The 16,502-nt window shown below is 26.2% G+C and overlaps 1 protein-coding gene across 3 annotated transcripts; it reads right to left on the bottom strand.

The window, feature by feature from the left end:
* Positions 1–1,008: 1,008 nt before the first annotated feature.
* On the bottom strand, positions 1,009–13,206 carry LOC105833653 (prostaglandin E2 receptor EP2 subtype). 3 transcript variants are annotated; one of them, XM_012675537.3, is made up of 7 exons: positions 9,773–13,206; positions 8,532–9,235; positions 7,442–7,681; positions 5,154–5,328; positions 4,640–4,884; positions 2,225–2,456; positions 1,009–1,915 (listed from the first exon to the last, which is right to left on the bottom strand). In XM_012675537.3, the coding sequence occupies exons 2-7, from the start codon at positions 8,724–8,726 to the stop codon at positions 1,806–1,808; spliced, it is 1,197 nt and encodes a 398-aa protein (XP_012530991.1). In that variant the 5' UTR covers positions 8,727–9,235; positions 9,773–13,206; the 3' UTR covers positions 1,009–1,805. The 3 variants fall into 3 exon arrangements, with proteins under 3 accessions (XP_012530991.1, XP_012530990.1, XP_028045143.1); XM_012675536.3 differs by having other exon boundaries at positions 5,154–5,331; positions 9,773–13,204; XM_028189342.2 differs by lacking the exon at positions 9,773–13,206 and having other exon boundaries at positions 5,154–5,331; positions 8,532–9,738.
* Between the last annotated feature and the right edge of the window lie 3,296 nt (positions 13,207–16,502).

The raw sequence follows: 16,502 nt of genomic DNA, 5'->3' as shown, positions 1-16,502 counted from the left end.
TTTCCTATTCTGCTATTCGCCTATTCTACTTACATATGTCAGTTGTAATGTTAAAACTTAGAATTTCAAATACACTTATTTATTGTATAAAATCAATATTTTGTCAGAAAATATTATCGAATTATATAAATTTTTTGTCAAATAAATACATACAAAAGTATATGTATATGTACATACATTTGAATGATATATAATCTAACTTCAATTTTCAAGGAATCGAGCTCCAAGCTTTAAAATATACAGGATGTTACAAACATTGCACAAAACGAGAAAAAATGTTATAGTAATTGCGCTTTTAACTATAATTTTAATTAGTTATTATTAAATTGAAAAAGCGAATTATATTAAAAGGTTTTTTTTCATATAATATATATTTATAATGTTAAATATAACAAACAATTTTTTAGAAGTACCTACAATATATTTAGTGAAAATTATAATTTTAACCTAATGTTTTAGCGATGACATATAAATGTATATATTATGTATACACGGATATTAATATATTTTTTCTTTTACATGTACAAATAAATTACGATGTATATATTAATACGAACGTAATTACAATAATGTCTTCTCTACGCGCAAATAATGTTACATCCTATATATTTCCACTTTGATGTCAAATAATGATTTTTAACAATCTTTTGACGCTAAAATAATGTCAACTTGTTATCTAGGACCCGAAATGTATGCGAACTTTATTTACACTATGCATTTGAGATGTGTATATTTTTCCTGAGTAACTCGATTTTTCGACAGTAATTTATTTTTGAAACTGTTAGTGACTAACAGTAAGCTATCTGCCGACATGATTATACTTATATTATTTTTAATTTCATTCAATCCTTGATTTATCTCTCGCACTTCGCCACCTTGGTCATTGTAAATGTTATCGCGGCGTAACGATATTTTAGATTCTGCATAGAGTGCAAAATGTACATTTGCATTCTGTACACGAGATTATTCGTGGATGTCTGACTTGGAAGAATGGAAGATGAGTCGTGATCTAGATAATTTCGGATTAACGTTTATTTAAAAGTTGTTAAACGCGCAAATGTTATCGCGCGGTATACACAAAATACATTAACATGTATGTATGATATTATGTACAAATAACGATATTCGTTTAAAATAAAGTCGTTTACAAATACACATTCCTACGCTCTAAGTTGCTATTGTACACACAATACGGAATATAGAGTATTGAAGTATATATAATATAGAACAGATTTCTCTTTTATGATACCTTGCATTCAAAATTGTTCAATATTTTAAATACATGCAATTGGAATAAATCTTTAGAATTATCTTTTTTTAATTTCATGTTTTAAACTTTTAAATGTAAGAACATGTGTTTTTTATCTTGTAAACTACATTTTCACTTCAATATCCTTCAGGATTTGTTCATATCTTCATTTTATATTTTTCATTTTTAGCATTAAAAAAATACTTTTCTAGCCTATTACATTACTTTAGTTAGCGCCATTAATTGCGCGTTTTACCATTTATTCTCACGCATGTCGTTACTGACTAGAAACTTATGTAACAAACATATTCGCATATATTTCTTATTTATTATAATTCTTATTTACAAATTATATTTTTTGTGTAATTTTCGTCAAATAGTTAAATTTTGATTTTATGTACGGAAAATTAACGTCACTTTCATTTGCCTTATACAAATGAATGGAGTCAATATAAAGTTGAACGAATGTCTTCTCGCTTTGAAACAATTTAAATGTTTACACGCAGAATACGTCATGATTTAATTGCTTCAGGAAGATTATTCGCATAAGTTGATTTCAGAGGGATGCTGTAACCAGATGTGAATCGTGCTCTTCACTGACTGGAGTCGATGGAGCCTCGGTGTTCGGCGTGGGTGGATCACCGCTACTAAATTGATGATCTGTACCTATAAATAATTTTGATAATGCTGTAAATTTATTTCTTATCAAAATCTTATTTTTCCAAATACATTTAATTTATTATTTTATTTTTTATAATAATAATTTTATTAAAAATTGTATATATATACGTATGTATATTTTATGTAAGCAAGCGAACGATTTATACATATAAATTGTTCTCATTAATATATGTAATATATATTTATATATATACACTTTTGTATCGTCTGTTTTTATAAAGAATAAAATAATATAAGGCGTTAATATTCAATTATAATAATATTCAAATTATAATTGTTTGTGTATTAGCTCACCTGTAAACGAGTCGGAGCGGCTTTGATTCGGCCAGCAGATTCTACAGAGGGGCTTCAACAATCGAAATCTTGGTTTAATTCGTGGCATTCTTAAAAGTACATAAATATATGGATCCAGGGTGAAGTGAACACATAATAAAATATCGGCTATGATCTGAAAGATTCTAATGCATTTCCGTTCAATGCCCGTAGTTTGAGGTCGCATTGCATATTGAGCCAATGGAATAGAAATCTAGAGAAGGAAATAAAAAGATGATTTGATTATTATAGACAAAATAAAAAATCTTCATGGATGAAGAGTAACATTTTCAAGTATGTTATTACATTTTTTTTAATATAAAGATTTGTAATAAAATCAATAACAAGCATAACTATGAGAGAAGTTAATATCAGTCTTACTGTAATTCACAATAAATCTAATAATAATTTTTGTATAAGTTTTATTGTTTATAATTTCCAGCTCTTATAAACTGCAGATTGTAAACAGAAATCACATAAAAATTATTATTAAGCATCAAGATTCATCATAGACATCTTTAAGATCGATATTGGCTTTCTTTATTTTTATGTTTGACAGTTTTATCTCTCGTGCCTATTTTACTTACTTATTATAATGTAAAATAAATTTATACAAAATGTTTCTTGTAACTCGACTATTTAACTTTATTCTAAAATTCTAAACAATGTAGCATATTCTAATTAACATAGTAATGTAATTTATAAAAAATAGATTTAACTATATAGGATATGCTATATATTGACTTTACAGAGGTCTTAAATTTTAAAAAATCATATTTAAACGTAACTTTTTAAAAATATCATTTAGTTAATAAAAATATATCATTTTATTTTAAAAAATGTTGATTTCTAAACTTCGTAAAATAACAAACATAAAAAGTTGTTTATTATACTGCTCCTTTATAACAAACAATCCTTTTTTAGTAGTTTTTCGTATCGTTGAAAATAACAGAAATATTCTAAACAAATACTCTATATGTACACTACATTTCTAATTTAACTAAAGAAAAATTAATTTATATTTATTTTGCGAATAAATTTTCTCTGTACGTAAAATTTCCATCACCTGGCAAAATCGTCAACAGGATGAAATCAATTCAGAGACGATCAGAATATTAGTTCGCGGATGTCTCAATGGCTTGTACGTGAAACTATTTTCAAATATTCATCATTTATCCTTGTCGACCTTCACTTTTAACGGAAGCGCGCGATATTTTTGTACCGGTTAAATGTAATAAATAATAATGATTATTGCTTCCGGAAAGAAGATGCTTGTTGTAAATTAATTAATTTGTTTAAAAATAAAATTTGAACATTTAGCCGTTGTATAAGAGTTTTTATTTTTAATGTTAATATAGTAGATTATTTATATTTATTATTAATGATTATATTGTTGTTATTTGCTGGTATTTTGTCTGCTTTTTCTCATTATTATTATTTATAGTTCAATAATTGTAACAATAGTTTATGTCTCTATTTTTATATAAAAAATATTTATCAATGTAAAATTTAATGCATTACCGAAACGTCCATAACGCTGCATATGATAGCGCTAAATGTTATCTTTGCTATAGAAATCACTTCTTTCATCTTAATGCTATAAAGATTAAAATGGATGATCACAAAAGTCGTAGATGTAACAGGAAACATCGACTAAAACAACACTTTCCAGGCAAATCACGTGGATGCTATTGATTCCCTCGGAGAATTGTCGAAAGTAGAATCTCTTGACGAAAATTTCTCAAGGCCATGTTATAGCTACAGTGACGAGTAATAAAAAGGAATATAACTAGGAAAGAGAGAAACTTGTATTTCAATGAAGGACTTTCCTGTTAACTACAAGAGAGAAGTAAATTGAAAACCTTCAGTAGAAACGTAACACTCTATCTTTATTCTCGAATATGATACGGTTTATTTTCTATATGGACATCAATTCACTTCTTTTTTTATTGCTCGAAACCTTCAACAAACTCTTACTGCGTGTATAAAACACGTAAAAGATTAATAGAGTTGATTTTTTGCTTTTTTATTACTTGATTACTATTTTCTTCTGTTCAAATATCTTCAAATTTGATAATTTTGTGATAGATAATGAAAAGGCACATCATGAAATAGAAAGGCATATCATTTAAATGTACATAAAAGAATAGAGAACAGGAAAATACTTTAAAGGGATGAAAAAAGTTAATATTATTTTATTACATTATAACTTTTTTTATTAGGTTTAGGTAAAATATATTTTTTGTAATTTATTATTTTATTATATTTTATAAATATTTTATTTTTATTTTTATTTATTATTCTTTTCTATACTCTCATATTATATTACTTTTTTTTTACACAATTTATTATAACTGTATATAAACTATATAATTATAATTAAGTTGATAAACTTACCATGTGTGGCATCCAACAGATAACAAATGATATCGACAATACAGCCATAAGCCTTGCAAATGCTCTTTCTTCAGTCGTAGCAACCATTTCCGAAGGATTTGGTGGTCCAGCTATGGCCAACAAAGGTTTCGCCCTCGATGAAGCTTTGGAGATTCTTCTAAGAGCAATTGCGCGACGACTTAATTTACTCAAAGCTCTAGAAACCGCCAAGTTGCACCAGACAATGGATAAGCATAAGAGAGTACCTACAATTTAAAAAAAAAGAATGTTCAATAATTTGAAAATAATTATTTTATAATTGAAAATATAAAACTTAAGTATTTGCTAAAACCAGAGGAACGCCATTATAATTATAGTAACTGTTATAATAATTATTGTAACAATGATGTGAACGTTAAATGTGTTTGTATTATTATTATTAAAGAAGAGAATACTCTACACAAAGTAAATAATATTATTTTTTTAATATTACTTCTTAATATAATTCTCTCTTTTTATTATCTCATTTACTCACCAAAAAGGAACCATACATAAGCATAAGCGATATCGCTTGGCTCGGTGGCCTCTCTATAACGCATGCATTGCTTGTGTTTATAATACAATCCGAAGCCCATAACCGGAAAACTAGTCAGTACCAATGCGACTAACCAAAGTGCCAACATACAACGCACAATTACCGGATACGTCACCTGCTGGAAAATACATGCGTATCATCTATTAAGATACAGCTACACAACGATGCAGATATTGATTCCTTGTTTAAAACTTTTAATTTGCGATAACTGTATATTGAAGAAGTAAAATAAAAAATAATTTGATACAATTTATTTTACATGGATTAACAAAAAAACAACAAAAATTAATAACCTCAATTCATTTACAAATTTACTTATAAACTTTTGTTCATTTCTGTTCTTACTTACAAATCTGAAAAAATAATTTTATCTTTTCATAAAAGAATATTTAAAACAAATATTCTTTAAGAAAATTACAAGCAAGTCCTCAGAAATAAAAAATTCTGTTACTAATACATTTAAATATACCTTAAAATTTGTATATATTTTTTTTAATTCTATATTTTTTATATCCTTTATAAATCTTTCTGCCAATATGTATGCGTGTTTCTGCTGTTGTATGTATTCATGTATACGTATATATGTTTTTGTACATTTTTTTTAAACAAACTGAATAATATTTTTCTAGAAAAATCAGATTTTATGTCTCAGTTTTCTACTTCAGATCTCTCTCATATATTACTATCTTTTTTTTTTTTTAATAACCATTAAGATCTTCAAGAGTGAAATAATTAGTTTTGAAATTCCTGAGGGAAATTGTGTTGAATTTAATAAATTCCCCATGGTCGCGTAGATCAATCCTTCTTTTTCTATGTTACACGATCTAGATTTATGCGTTTGCTAATTCCCTGCTCTTCAAGAGGCTTTTGAAAAGGATAGAAAAGAGAAACTCCAAGGAAACCAAAGATTTAACAATAAAACAAGGTAAGCCTCATGAAAAGACAATTCGTCCGATTTTATTATTCTGTACTGTACAATGCGATTCTCAGTGACATGTGACAATCAGGATAAGGTGAAAATGTGACTGATGTCTGGAGGTTTTGTTAAGTAGGCCAACTTTGACATGCAAAGAGATAGCATACATTCGTACTGATGCCTTGTTTTGACGAACTGCGAGAGTCCACGTTGAATCCACGTAAAATTCATATAGAAACGTGAATTCTACGTGAAAACAACATAGATTTCACGTACTGTATTATTGGGGATCGTCCGCTCTTAAAATCGGTAAAACAAATTTATCCCGGATTAAACCGCGTCCAAGATTAATCAGAAATCAGTCTCGTATCTATCGATTCTTCATTCACGGCCTAATGTCATATTTTACGTGCACAATGTGATAAACTCGGGAGTACTATATCGAAAACAAGACTTGTTCTGTTAGTTCTTCTTTAAAAATATATATGATATATAATTAATTTTTTAATCTGTATATATTAATTAAATTTGTAACTCCGTTAATTTATTGTCATGTTTTGATGAAAGAATAATAACGTGGGTTGCAAATTATTAATTAATTTAATGACATTCCTGAAAATGTCTTGAATTAGGTGGGCACTTCTTAGGAAAAACAATATTTGATGATGTGTGGCGTAACAGTAACAGTAATCATCTCCAATTACTTGCAATCTTGGGTACTGCGTCTAAAGATGATCACGCTGTGTAAATTGACGTCAACTTATATCGTACGGCAATCGATACATCTCCTTCCTTTATTAATGACCGTGAAATTATTCGAATTTATTAATTTGTTCGAACAGCATTTCAGGAGTCCTAAGTACTCTTATATCAACATCCGCAATGATAATTTACGCAAAAATAGGTTTCTAACTCGTCGATCAATCGTTCTTCATTCTTTTATTCCGTCTTTATCCGTCTTTATCCGTAAAATACGATCGTTCTATAAGCGTCGCAGCTTTGGAGTGCCTCTACGGCGTACATATATAAATTTTCCCACACGCGTTAGTATGTCCGCATTAAGCAAGATCACGTCGTAAATCATAATGTGCGATTTACTTTGGCAACACACTTATTGTTAGTGCATTGACCATTCTGATCCATTATTAAAAGTGACTATAATATACATTTCTCCAATAAAAAATACAAAAAACACACAATCCTTTTTATTTTCTTCATTTAATTTACATAAAAAAATTATTAATCTATTTTTGGTACAAATAATTATCTGCAAATTATTACAATTACGATATTATTTTAAACTTGGGCTTACCTTTTGATAAACAAAGGGTCTGGTTAAGGCTAACCACCTCTCCACTGCCATAACGATGGCGACGCAGCCGCTAAAGAGACCAAAAAGTCGCCAGACAACCCGTAAAGAACAAAATATTCTTGTAGATGTCACATCACCGGCATAAATTGTAACGTACATCTGTACCAACATCCCCAATAACGCCACGAGATCGTTGGTTGCCAGACAACGTAGCATCAGCAAATGTTTGCGGTTTCTCCTCTGAAATGAAACAAGTTTGATATAGCGTCGCTTTACTTTTTATTATCCAAAGAAAACTTTTCCTTAAAATAACATTAAGTTAAGCAACATACTAATATTACTATTTCTTCTATTCTATTATTATATGATGCAAATATATTTTCTAATTAATGAAAAAAATATATTTTCTATATTAAATTATTGATATAATTTATTACTAAAATAATGGATTATTTGTATTTGTTTCATTTTAAAATACATTTCTTATTATTTTATATTTATTATAATCTGTCCTACGCAAAATGATTATTATATAACGCTTTAAAAAAGAGTTAACGTTCTGTTGGCGAAAATTCAAGATCAAGTTCTATTAATCGTCGAATTTATAATAATATCCAGACAATCATTAAGTATTATGATTATTTGCTTTATAATCAATTAAAGGAAAGAGTTTTTCCTTCCTGCGCAATTAACTTTTCCTGGATTCCTTTAATTATATCGCATTATTCTTAAAGATATTTTAATTAATATTAATTTATGAAAACTATTTTTACATCTTAATTTAACTTTTCTTTCTGGCTAACATAATAATAAAAATGTATTAAATTTGAGCATATTTTTAAAGAATATTTTAATAAGTAAAGCAGTAAATTATTTTTTATTAAATACACTTTATATTCTTAATTAAAGAAGAGAAATTTTTGTTTTGTGAATAATAGCGTTATAATTTGTATATAACATATACTTTTGTGAATAACATTTGTTTTATTTGTAACATTTATTACAATATAAAATTATTTTATTACAATATGTTAGAAAAATTTATATTAATCAATATAAAATAATAAGTAATCTTTTTTTCATATATTACCTTGTCCCGATGAAAAAGTATGACTAGGGCAGACACGTTACCAATAACACCGGTCATATAGACGACGGTCAATACAATTTGAGACACAAAATTCACATGTTTTTTTCGTGCAACACTTGTCACTATGTTGGTCACTGTCGTATTATTAAACGCAAAAGTTGACAAGATATCGTTTTGCCAGTTATCCGTTGACATGATTGCGATATATAGATTCAAATATTCAATTCCACCTATTATTTGTTTCCTCAATTTTGTCGAATAACTTATCTTAATATGACGTAAAGTGCTAATCTAATGAAGTAAAGTATCTGGAATACAATCGCAATGGCTTGACCTTATAACTTGCCGGTTGATTCACGTCAACTATAATTCGATGAAAACTTCACTTCTCTTCAGAACATGTCGATATCAATTCTTACTTTCCTCCCCATGTGCGATTGTTTCTGTTCAGTTTGAAGTATTAATATCAATCATACTTCGATAATTTGACGTATATTTCTTCTTTTTAAAGTTTAATTCAGATTAGCACAATGGGTCCAAAGAAAACGGACAAAACTTTCTTCATTTATATAGGGAATACAAGCGCATATATTACGCAAACATTTATATTACGCATGCAGCCTCAGTTCGTTGCACTTTTGTCTTCAAGTTTCCAGAAAGTATGCAATTCTTTTGTTGCTATTTGTACAAACAATTTCTTGCATCTGTAATATTACATTATACAGCAACATTCTCAAAATAAAAGTTAAAAATATAATTAAGAAAATACTCTACATTTTTGTACATAAACTTGTAACAGTAATTAATTGCAAAATATGGGGACCAAAATTTGAAAATAATTAATGACAAAGAAAACAATTGTGGAGAGAAGATTAAAATTCAGAAGCTTCTAAATTCTGGATATCATAATTTGTAAAACTCTTTATTACTGAAAAATTATAAAGGCAAAGAGATTTTAAAATTTACTTATTATTAATCGTCAAAGTTATCTAGAGATTATAATTATCAGAATTTAATATTTAATTTAAAATTGTTATGTTTGAGAATATTATTTGAGAATATTTCTAATAGTTTAACAATATTAATTTTATATTAAAATGTAGAATGTAAAAACTTCGAACACTCGTGTTTGCAAAAGACAATCAAGTTTATAAAATAATTATTAGTTTACTATATGTAATAATTTATTGTATATAATATTAAAATATAAATATAAATTATTATTTAATTTTTATGAGAACCTCGAAATATATTTTTGGATTCTATAATTTCTTGAATTTTCTGTAACACAGGTTTTGTTGCGGAGAAAATTACAATCTTCTTTTCGTAGATTTAAGAGTTCTTGAGAGTTTTTCCAGTTATTTATCGTCTTGTGGTTTAACGTTCTTTAAAACAACATTGCACGATTTCTGAATTATTATTTATCAATGAAGGTTTTTAATCAAATTTTCTTATCGATAAGCAACGCCGATCACCCGTCGCGCTCTTCTCGTCACAGGAAATCCTGGAGAGTCAACAATCGACGGCGCAAACCTGCGAATCTTTCGATCAAAAATTAATACGAGGATTTTGAAAGATATCCTAAAAGATTCCTTCGACGAGTGGAGTCACCGCTTGACTGATCGGAACCACGCGTTAGGATCTAGTTTTGTTTACTCCCAAAGACCAGCTCGATTATAACGGCGCTTGCGCGGAGTTTTCAGGAGTGATTGCCGAGAAGTCATCCGTCATTATTGCTCAAATTTATCAGAAGCATCACTGACAGAAACATTAGATAAAAATATTCTATTCAATTAAATTATTTTTACAAAATTATTTGCATACATATTGTTTTAGTTTTAAGTCTTAGAATACACAATTTTATCAAAAATTAAATATAAACCTACATTTTAATTTTTATTTTATATTTCTCATTAATACTAGATTACTAATAGAAATATTAGCAATTAAGAAAGTATATATCAAAATTTTTCATGTGAGCTTTGTGTGAACACGAACAGTTTTCCTTTCTGCCATGCAACTCCAACTCGTTAGCATGCAGATAATTATGAATAATGCATGTTACATGTACCTTTTTGTATACAAGACAACGCACTCGTCAATAAATAATTTCAAGCACGGGAACGATAATGAATACTCTACCCTTTCAAAGATGCAGGACAATGAAACGAATTCCTAGCACAAAGAATGACAATAAACTTTGCATAGATTTGTCAAGATCTGGATGCGATCCAACGATTGTGGCAAGAATAGTAATGTATTTGTTTTCGAATATAAGCTTAGAATTAATTTAATCAACAAATTTTGACAAGAATTCTTCTATTAATATGATAATTTGATAAAAGTTTGTGTGTGTGTGTGTGTGTGTGTGTGTGCACGAAATTTCATATAACTTATCATGCAGCAGAAGCCAGTGTGAACAATTTTTATGTTGTAAAGTGTTGACTAATTTATCGACATTATATCGTAAAAATTTTAGCGTGTGCTTCAGCGAGTATAACTATTTTTTGATCAAAATAATTAATCATGTGTCTTAGTATACTTTTATTTACAGCAATTAGTACTCATAATTTATTTTTATTTCTTGTTTATATTATAATTCCTTATTACAGTCCAAGAAGAGGATGATACAAAAAATGAAACAAACTATAAGGCAAAATTAAACAAAATAAAAAATTTATGTAATATTTTTATTAAAAATTAATTAAAATGCAGCTCGTGTATAGTTATTAGAAAGTAATATAATAATTTAAAAAATTACTCTAAATATAAAATAATAGAGAAAATAAAAACAAAATATTAAATATTGTTAAAAATATTTTTATAAACTTGCTGTAACTCTTTTCTCTTATGGCAACGCTTTTTTTAAAACATTTGCTATCAATTTGTCATGACGCATAATTGGACATGAACGAATCATCGATATTCTTGTGAGCAAGGATGTGTTGCCTAAAATGAAGGTTTATCTTTACATGGTGAGCTATAATCATACAATGGTTGATATCGACGCTAACAAGGAAATTAATTTAAATAATGCAGTTGCGTTCTGCGCCATTCTTGCATAACAATCACTCAAATCACTGATACACACAACATACATACAACTTTACGATCTAGTAAAATAATTTTTATCTTTCACTGATGTATTACAATCAAAATTAAACATTATTAAGTAGATTATTAATGCATTAAAATAATGATCATTATATTCTCCGTACACTTAAGTGTAAAAATAGAAAATTAAAAATTCTTTTTATTTTTAATCTACAAATGTTACAAATACAAAAATCAAAAGAAATAATGAAAATCAAATCAAATCATCATTTATTAGATTAAATATAAAACATTAAACGTTATTAAATAAACAATAAATTTAACAGTACACACAAATATTATAATTAGAATATTAGAAAAAAACAAATTATTCATAATAATCGAGAAATTCAATAACTCCAAGAATTTGTATAAAATTCTCTTTTACAGATAAACTGATGAGGTTCCAAGATATCGGAATTTTCAAACTAACCAATCATTCAACAGATATGTGCTTTAAATCTAGACCTAATATCGAAATAGGTCACTTGTCATATAATTGAACATATCACTTTAAGAAAGAGAGAGAGAGAGAGAGAGAGAGAGAGAGAGAGAGAGAGAGAGAGAGAGAATGAGAAAGCGAGAGAGAGAGAGAATGAACTAGAAATGTAAAGAAATTGTTAAAACAGTACATGAATAGCATTAATAAATGAGTGAAATTAAAAAAGGGTTGTATTTCGAGAAAATGTAGCTAAATTAACTTAACAAAAAGAAATGATAGATTCAATAACACAAAGTACAGGACTATTTAAGACCAAAATAAAGAAGATAACAAAAAAAATTGATAAAAATAATAGTAGGCACGCAAATAAACAGACTATTATCTGATTAGTCGGGATATAATTCTGATGATGCAAACAGAAAATAAGAATCTGCATTAAAAACTATAAAAGTATTACATGTATGTGACGAATTGAACAACTCGAAACATAAAGGTTTTCATACAAAAAAAAACTAGAAAATAAGATTTTACAGCTGGACAAAGAATTATTAAACTTAAAAAATTGGAGCAGATAACGTAAACCAAGTGTTCTGTGGACAATCTAATTACAAACCTGAAATATGCTAACAAAGATCGCAAAATTAAGAATTCAAAGGCTAAGTATAAATCACAAAACGAGAGAACATTCTCAGAAACAATGAGACTTGCAACAAAAAAGCAAGTTAACTATTGGACATCATTTTGTAGGGAAAGTCAAATGCCATCAACGACATTGATAAAAAAGAGATAACTCTAAAATATCTCTATCAGTTAGATAAAGAATTGGTTTGAAATTGAACGAGTTTAAAGATTTTCGCAACATACTCAGGAATTTAATATTATAGTTAAAAAAGGAAACAGCATTTTGTAACATTATGAGACTAATCTGCAAAAATAATTGCAGACATGAACAAAAATTCCATTGAAACGGCAGATATAGATGATTTAAATGACTTAATACAAATATATCATTATCTATACAATAACTATCGGGAATTGTCGCCAGAATTGTCATAACTCTCCAGCACAACACCTTCATTCGAGTGTCGTGCCGATTTCGGGCAAATACAATTATGCGCACACGTTCAAACAACAGAACTCCGATAAAAAAAAATTAAAAAACAGAACTATACGAGAACTGTCGAGAATTGTCGCCAGATATGTCAAAACTATCCCGTGTGGAAATTCATCTAGGCATGCCCTATTTAATATTGGCTCCTAATGCGGGCATTACTTAGGCATCCAAAATAAAGACTTTTTGGACTGAAACCTATTCAGGACCTATTCAGGGCCTATTTAGGCTTGCCTGAATTGGGCCTGATTTAAATTTACAACTTTTTCCCCAAGGCTCACAGTTATGTTTGCCCGGTTACAGCCCGTATAGGACCTAGTTTGAATTAGATGTTTGCTCCAAAACAGTTATATTTAGGTTTGCCTAGTTATAGCTTTTTTTCTCAATTCTTATATTTTAATTATTTTAATATATTAATTGTATTAGACTTAAATATTTTAAAGTAACATACCGTTTTCCATGTCTAATAGACTGAAGTAATTAACTAATACATTATTTATAAAATCTATTATTTTATTGAGTTTGTTGTCTTCTATGTTTGGCTTTTAAATAGATTGTAAAGAAAAACAAAAGTTTTAAATAGAGAATATTAATTGCAAATAACCAATATCAGACTCGTAATATGTTTTTGTAAGATTTAAAAAAAATACCATTTCTGTATTACAAATACTGATATATATTTCGATTGATTAAACGATACGATTATATGTATAATACATAATGCATAAAATATAATAAATAATTGATATATTTTAAAATTGTTGTTTTTATTTATTTATTAAATATAATAAATTGGGCAATGATATATTCTGTAATTTTGGCCTAATTTATTTTACATATATAAGTCCAACTTAAATATAATTAACCATCTTTAATTAACCATTTGAACGCTTCAAAGTATTAGTGCTAAATAGATTGCAATTTCCATCAAATTATTAAGGTTATGGAAAAAGACAAATTTAACAATAAAATTAATAGATAAATTAATGCTATTTATTTTTAATAAATTTTGCAAAATTTAACTGCTTTTATAAATAATATAACTGCGTCAGTTTATAACATATACAGTACAGGGAAATTAGACTCAGAAACCACTGTTTCGAGAAAAAATTGTAAGAGGCACTTTTATTGCAGATTCTTATTTGGAAAAATCATACAAACATATTAAACGAAAATTCAACTCGGAAAAAGTTGGGAATTATTGTGTAAACAATGAAAGAAGGCAAAAATTTTCGTTTTTTGGCAATAAAAAAAAATTTATTATTGTTAGCAAAAAACAAAAAATATAAGCTTATAGGTATTAAAAATAACTATTAAATGAGCCGTCGAACGTTCCAATTGGTTTATTTTTTAAGGAGAAAAAAATTAAAAACTGCCAAAATTTACCTTTTCTTAATTGTTAATAACAAATGAACAAGTGATGGCAAATTCTTGTAATAGGGCTTAAATAATAGTGGTTACTATTCTCTAAAAGTCTTGAAAATTTTAGCCCAAAACATTCATAACTTTCGACACAAAGCTATTTAGTATTTAATTTTTATTTTTAATTTTTTAATTTTTAATTAACATTGTTTACACAACTTTTTCCAAGTTGAATTTTTGTTTAATATGTTTGTATAATTTTTCCCGAATAAGAATCTGCAATAAAAGTGCCCTTTTAACAATTTTTTCTCGAAAGTCTAATTTTGATTTAATGTACTAGGGTTTTATTAAAATAGACAATAACAAGTAACAATACCGATAAGTCTAATTGGCCTCAGTAAGATAGAGTACAAGTTTTGTAATCAAGGTCCCGGGTTCAAAACTAGCAGCGTCCAATTTTTAAATAATTATTTGAAAATAATTTTTATAAATAAATATAAATTATTTTTGAAAATTAAATTAAATAAAATAGAATGAAATAAAAATAAAATAAAAATAAAATAAATACAATAAATAAAATAAAATTAAAATAAAATTAAAATTAAAATTAAAATTAAAATTAAAATTAAAATTAAAATTAAAATAAAATAAAATAAAATAAAATAAAATAAAATAAAATTAAAATTAAAATTAAAATTAAAATTAAAATAAAATAAAATAAAATAAAATAAAATAAAATTAAAATTAAAATTAAAATTAAAATTAAAATTAAAATTAAAATTAAAATTAAAATTAAAATTAAAATTAAAATTAAAATTAAAATTAAAATTAAAATTAAAATTAAAATTAAAATTAAAATTAAATTAAATTAAATTAATTTAAATTTAAATTTAAATTTAAATTTATTTCAAACAAGTAATATTTTTAAATTATAGAAAACTATTACTTGTTTTAAATAAATATTATTGATTTTCTATAAAATATGTTGTTAGCACTATTCAAAGAAATATTTATTTGAATTTAGTATTTTTTTCTCTCAGTGTAGATATAAAAAATAAGAAAAAATGTCCAATTATAAATAAAAAAAATATATAAATATTTTTTTCCTAGGTAGCAACAATAAAAACATAAATAAGATATAGTTATTAATCTGCAACAACTTTTGCTGTCTCTAAATAATTTTTATGTAAATATTTTCAACCTCCAACTCACATAAACTGCACGTGTTTATTGGTTTTGAAACATAGTTCCTGAAAGTAATATTACAAATTAAATTGACAAATTATATAAATGCTTATAAGTTTCTTTAAAAAAAACACTGTAAAAAATAATTAGATTCTTTAATTAGCTCTGAATTTTACTCATTTTTACTAAAAATTTATATATATATGTTCAATACTAAATATAATATTTTTAATCGAATTATATTAAAATAACTAATAATTATAAATTTTAATTAGCATTACAAAAATATTAATTTATAATTAACTAAGAAAATTTTATTTTTTTCTAGATAATTAATTACCATTCTAGATTAAATAAGTAAAATAGATTATAAATTATATTTTAATTGTTTTAAAAAATTAAAAGTTATATACATATAAATTTCAATAAATAAAGTGTGTGTTACATGTATATAATTTAAGTAATATTAAGTTATATCTTAAATTTTTCAATTTCATTATTTAATAATCGAATAAGATAACATAAAATATCAAAATCATTGTTTACAGATCGATAAACATGATGTATTTCAAAAAGAAATGGCTTTTAAGTATTGCAATGATTTAATTACTAATTCTGCTAAAGTGGAAAAATGTAAGAAGATTATTACTGATTGTATAGAAGAAGATAATAAATATATATGCATATATACTTTTAAAAAGTTATTTTTACTAATAAAAAAAAGGGGGAGTAATATGACAAAGTTAATGAGAAAACAAATTGCTAATTTTTCTAATAT

This window comes from Monomorium pharaonis, chromosome 4, assembly GCF_013373865.1.
Source record: "Monomorium pharaonis isolate MP-MQ-018 chromosome 4, ASM1337386v2, whole genome shotgun sequence".
NCBI lineage: Eukaryota > Metazoa > Arthropoda > Insecta > Hymenoptera > Formicidae > Monomorium > Monomorium pharaonis.
This window is presented reverse-complemented; position numbering and strand designations above follow the sequence as displayed.

What these genes read in the sequence shown, in the direction of transcription:
- LOC105833653 (XM_012675536.3), bottom strand. Translation starts at nt 8,726, where the DNA reads ATGTCAACGGATAACTGGCAAAACGATATCTTGTCAACTTTTGCGTTT. An exon ending in TACTTTTTCATCGGGACAAG is followed by an intron (nt 7,682 to 8,531) that starts GTAATATATGAA and finishes GTTTCATTTCAG; the next exon opens with AGGAGAAACCGCAAACATTT. An exon ending in CCGCTCCGACTCGTTTACAG is followed by an intron (nt 1,916 to 2,224) that starts GTGAGCTAATAC and finishes AATTATTTATAG; the next exon opens with GTACAGATCATCAATTTAGT.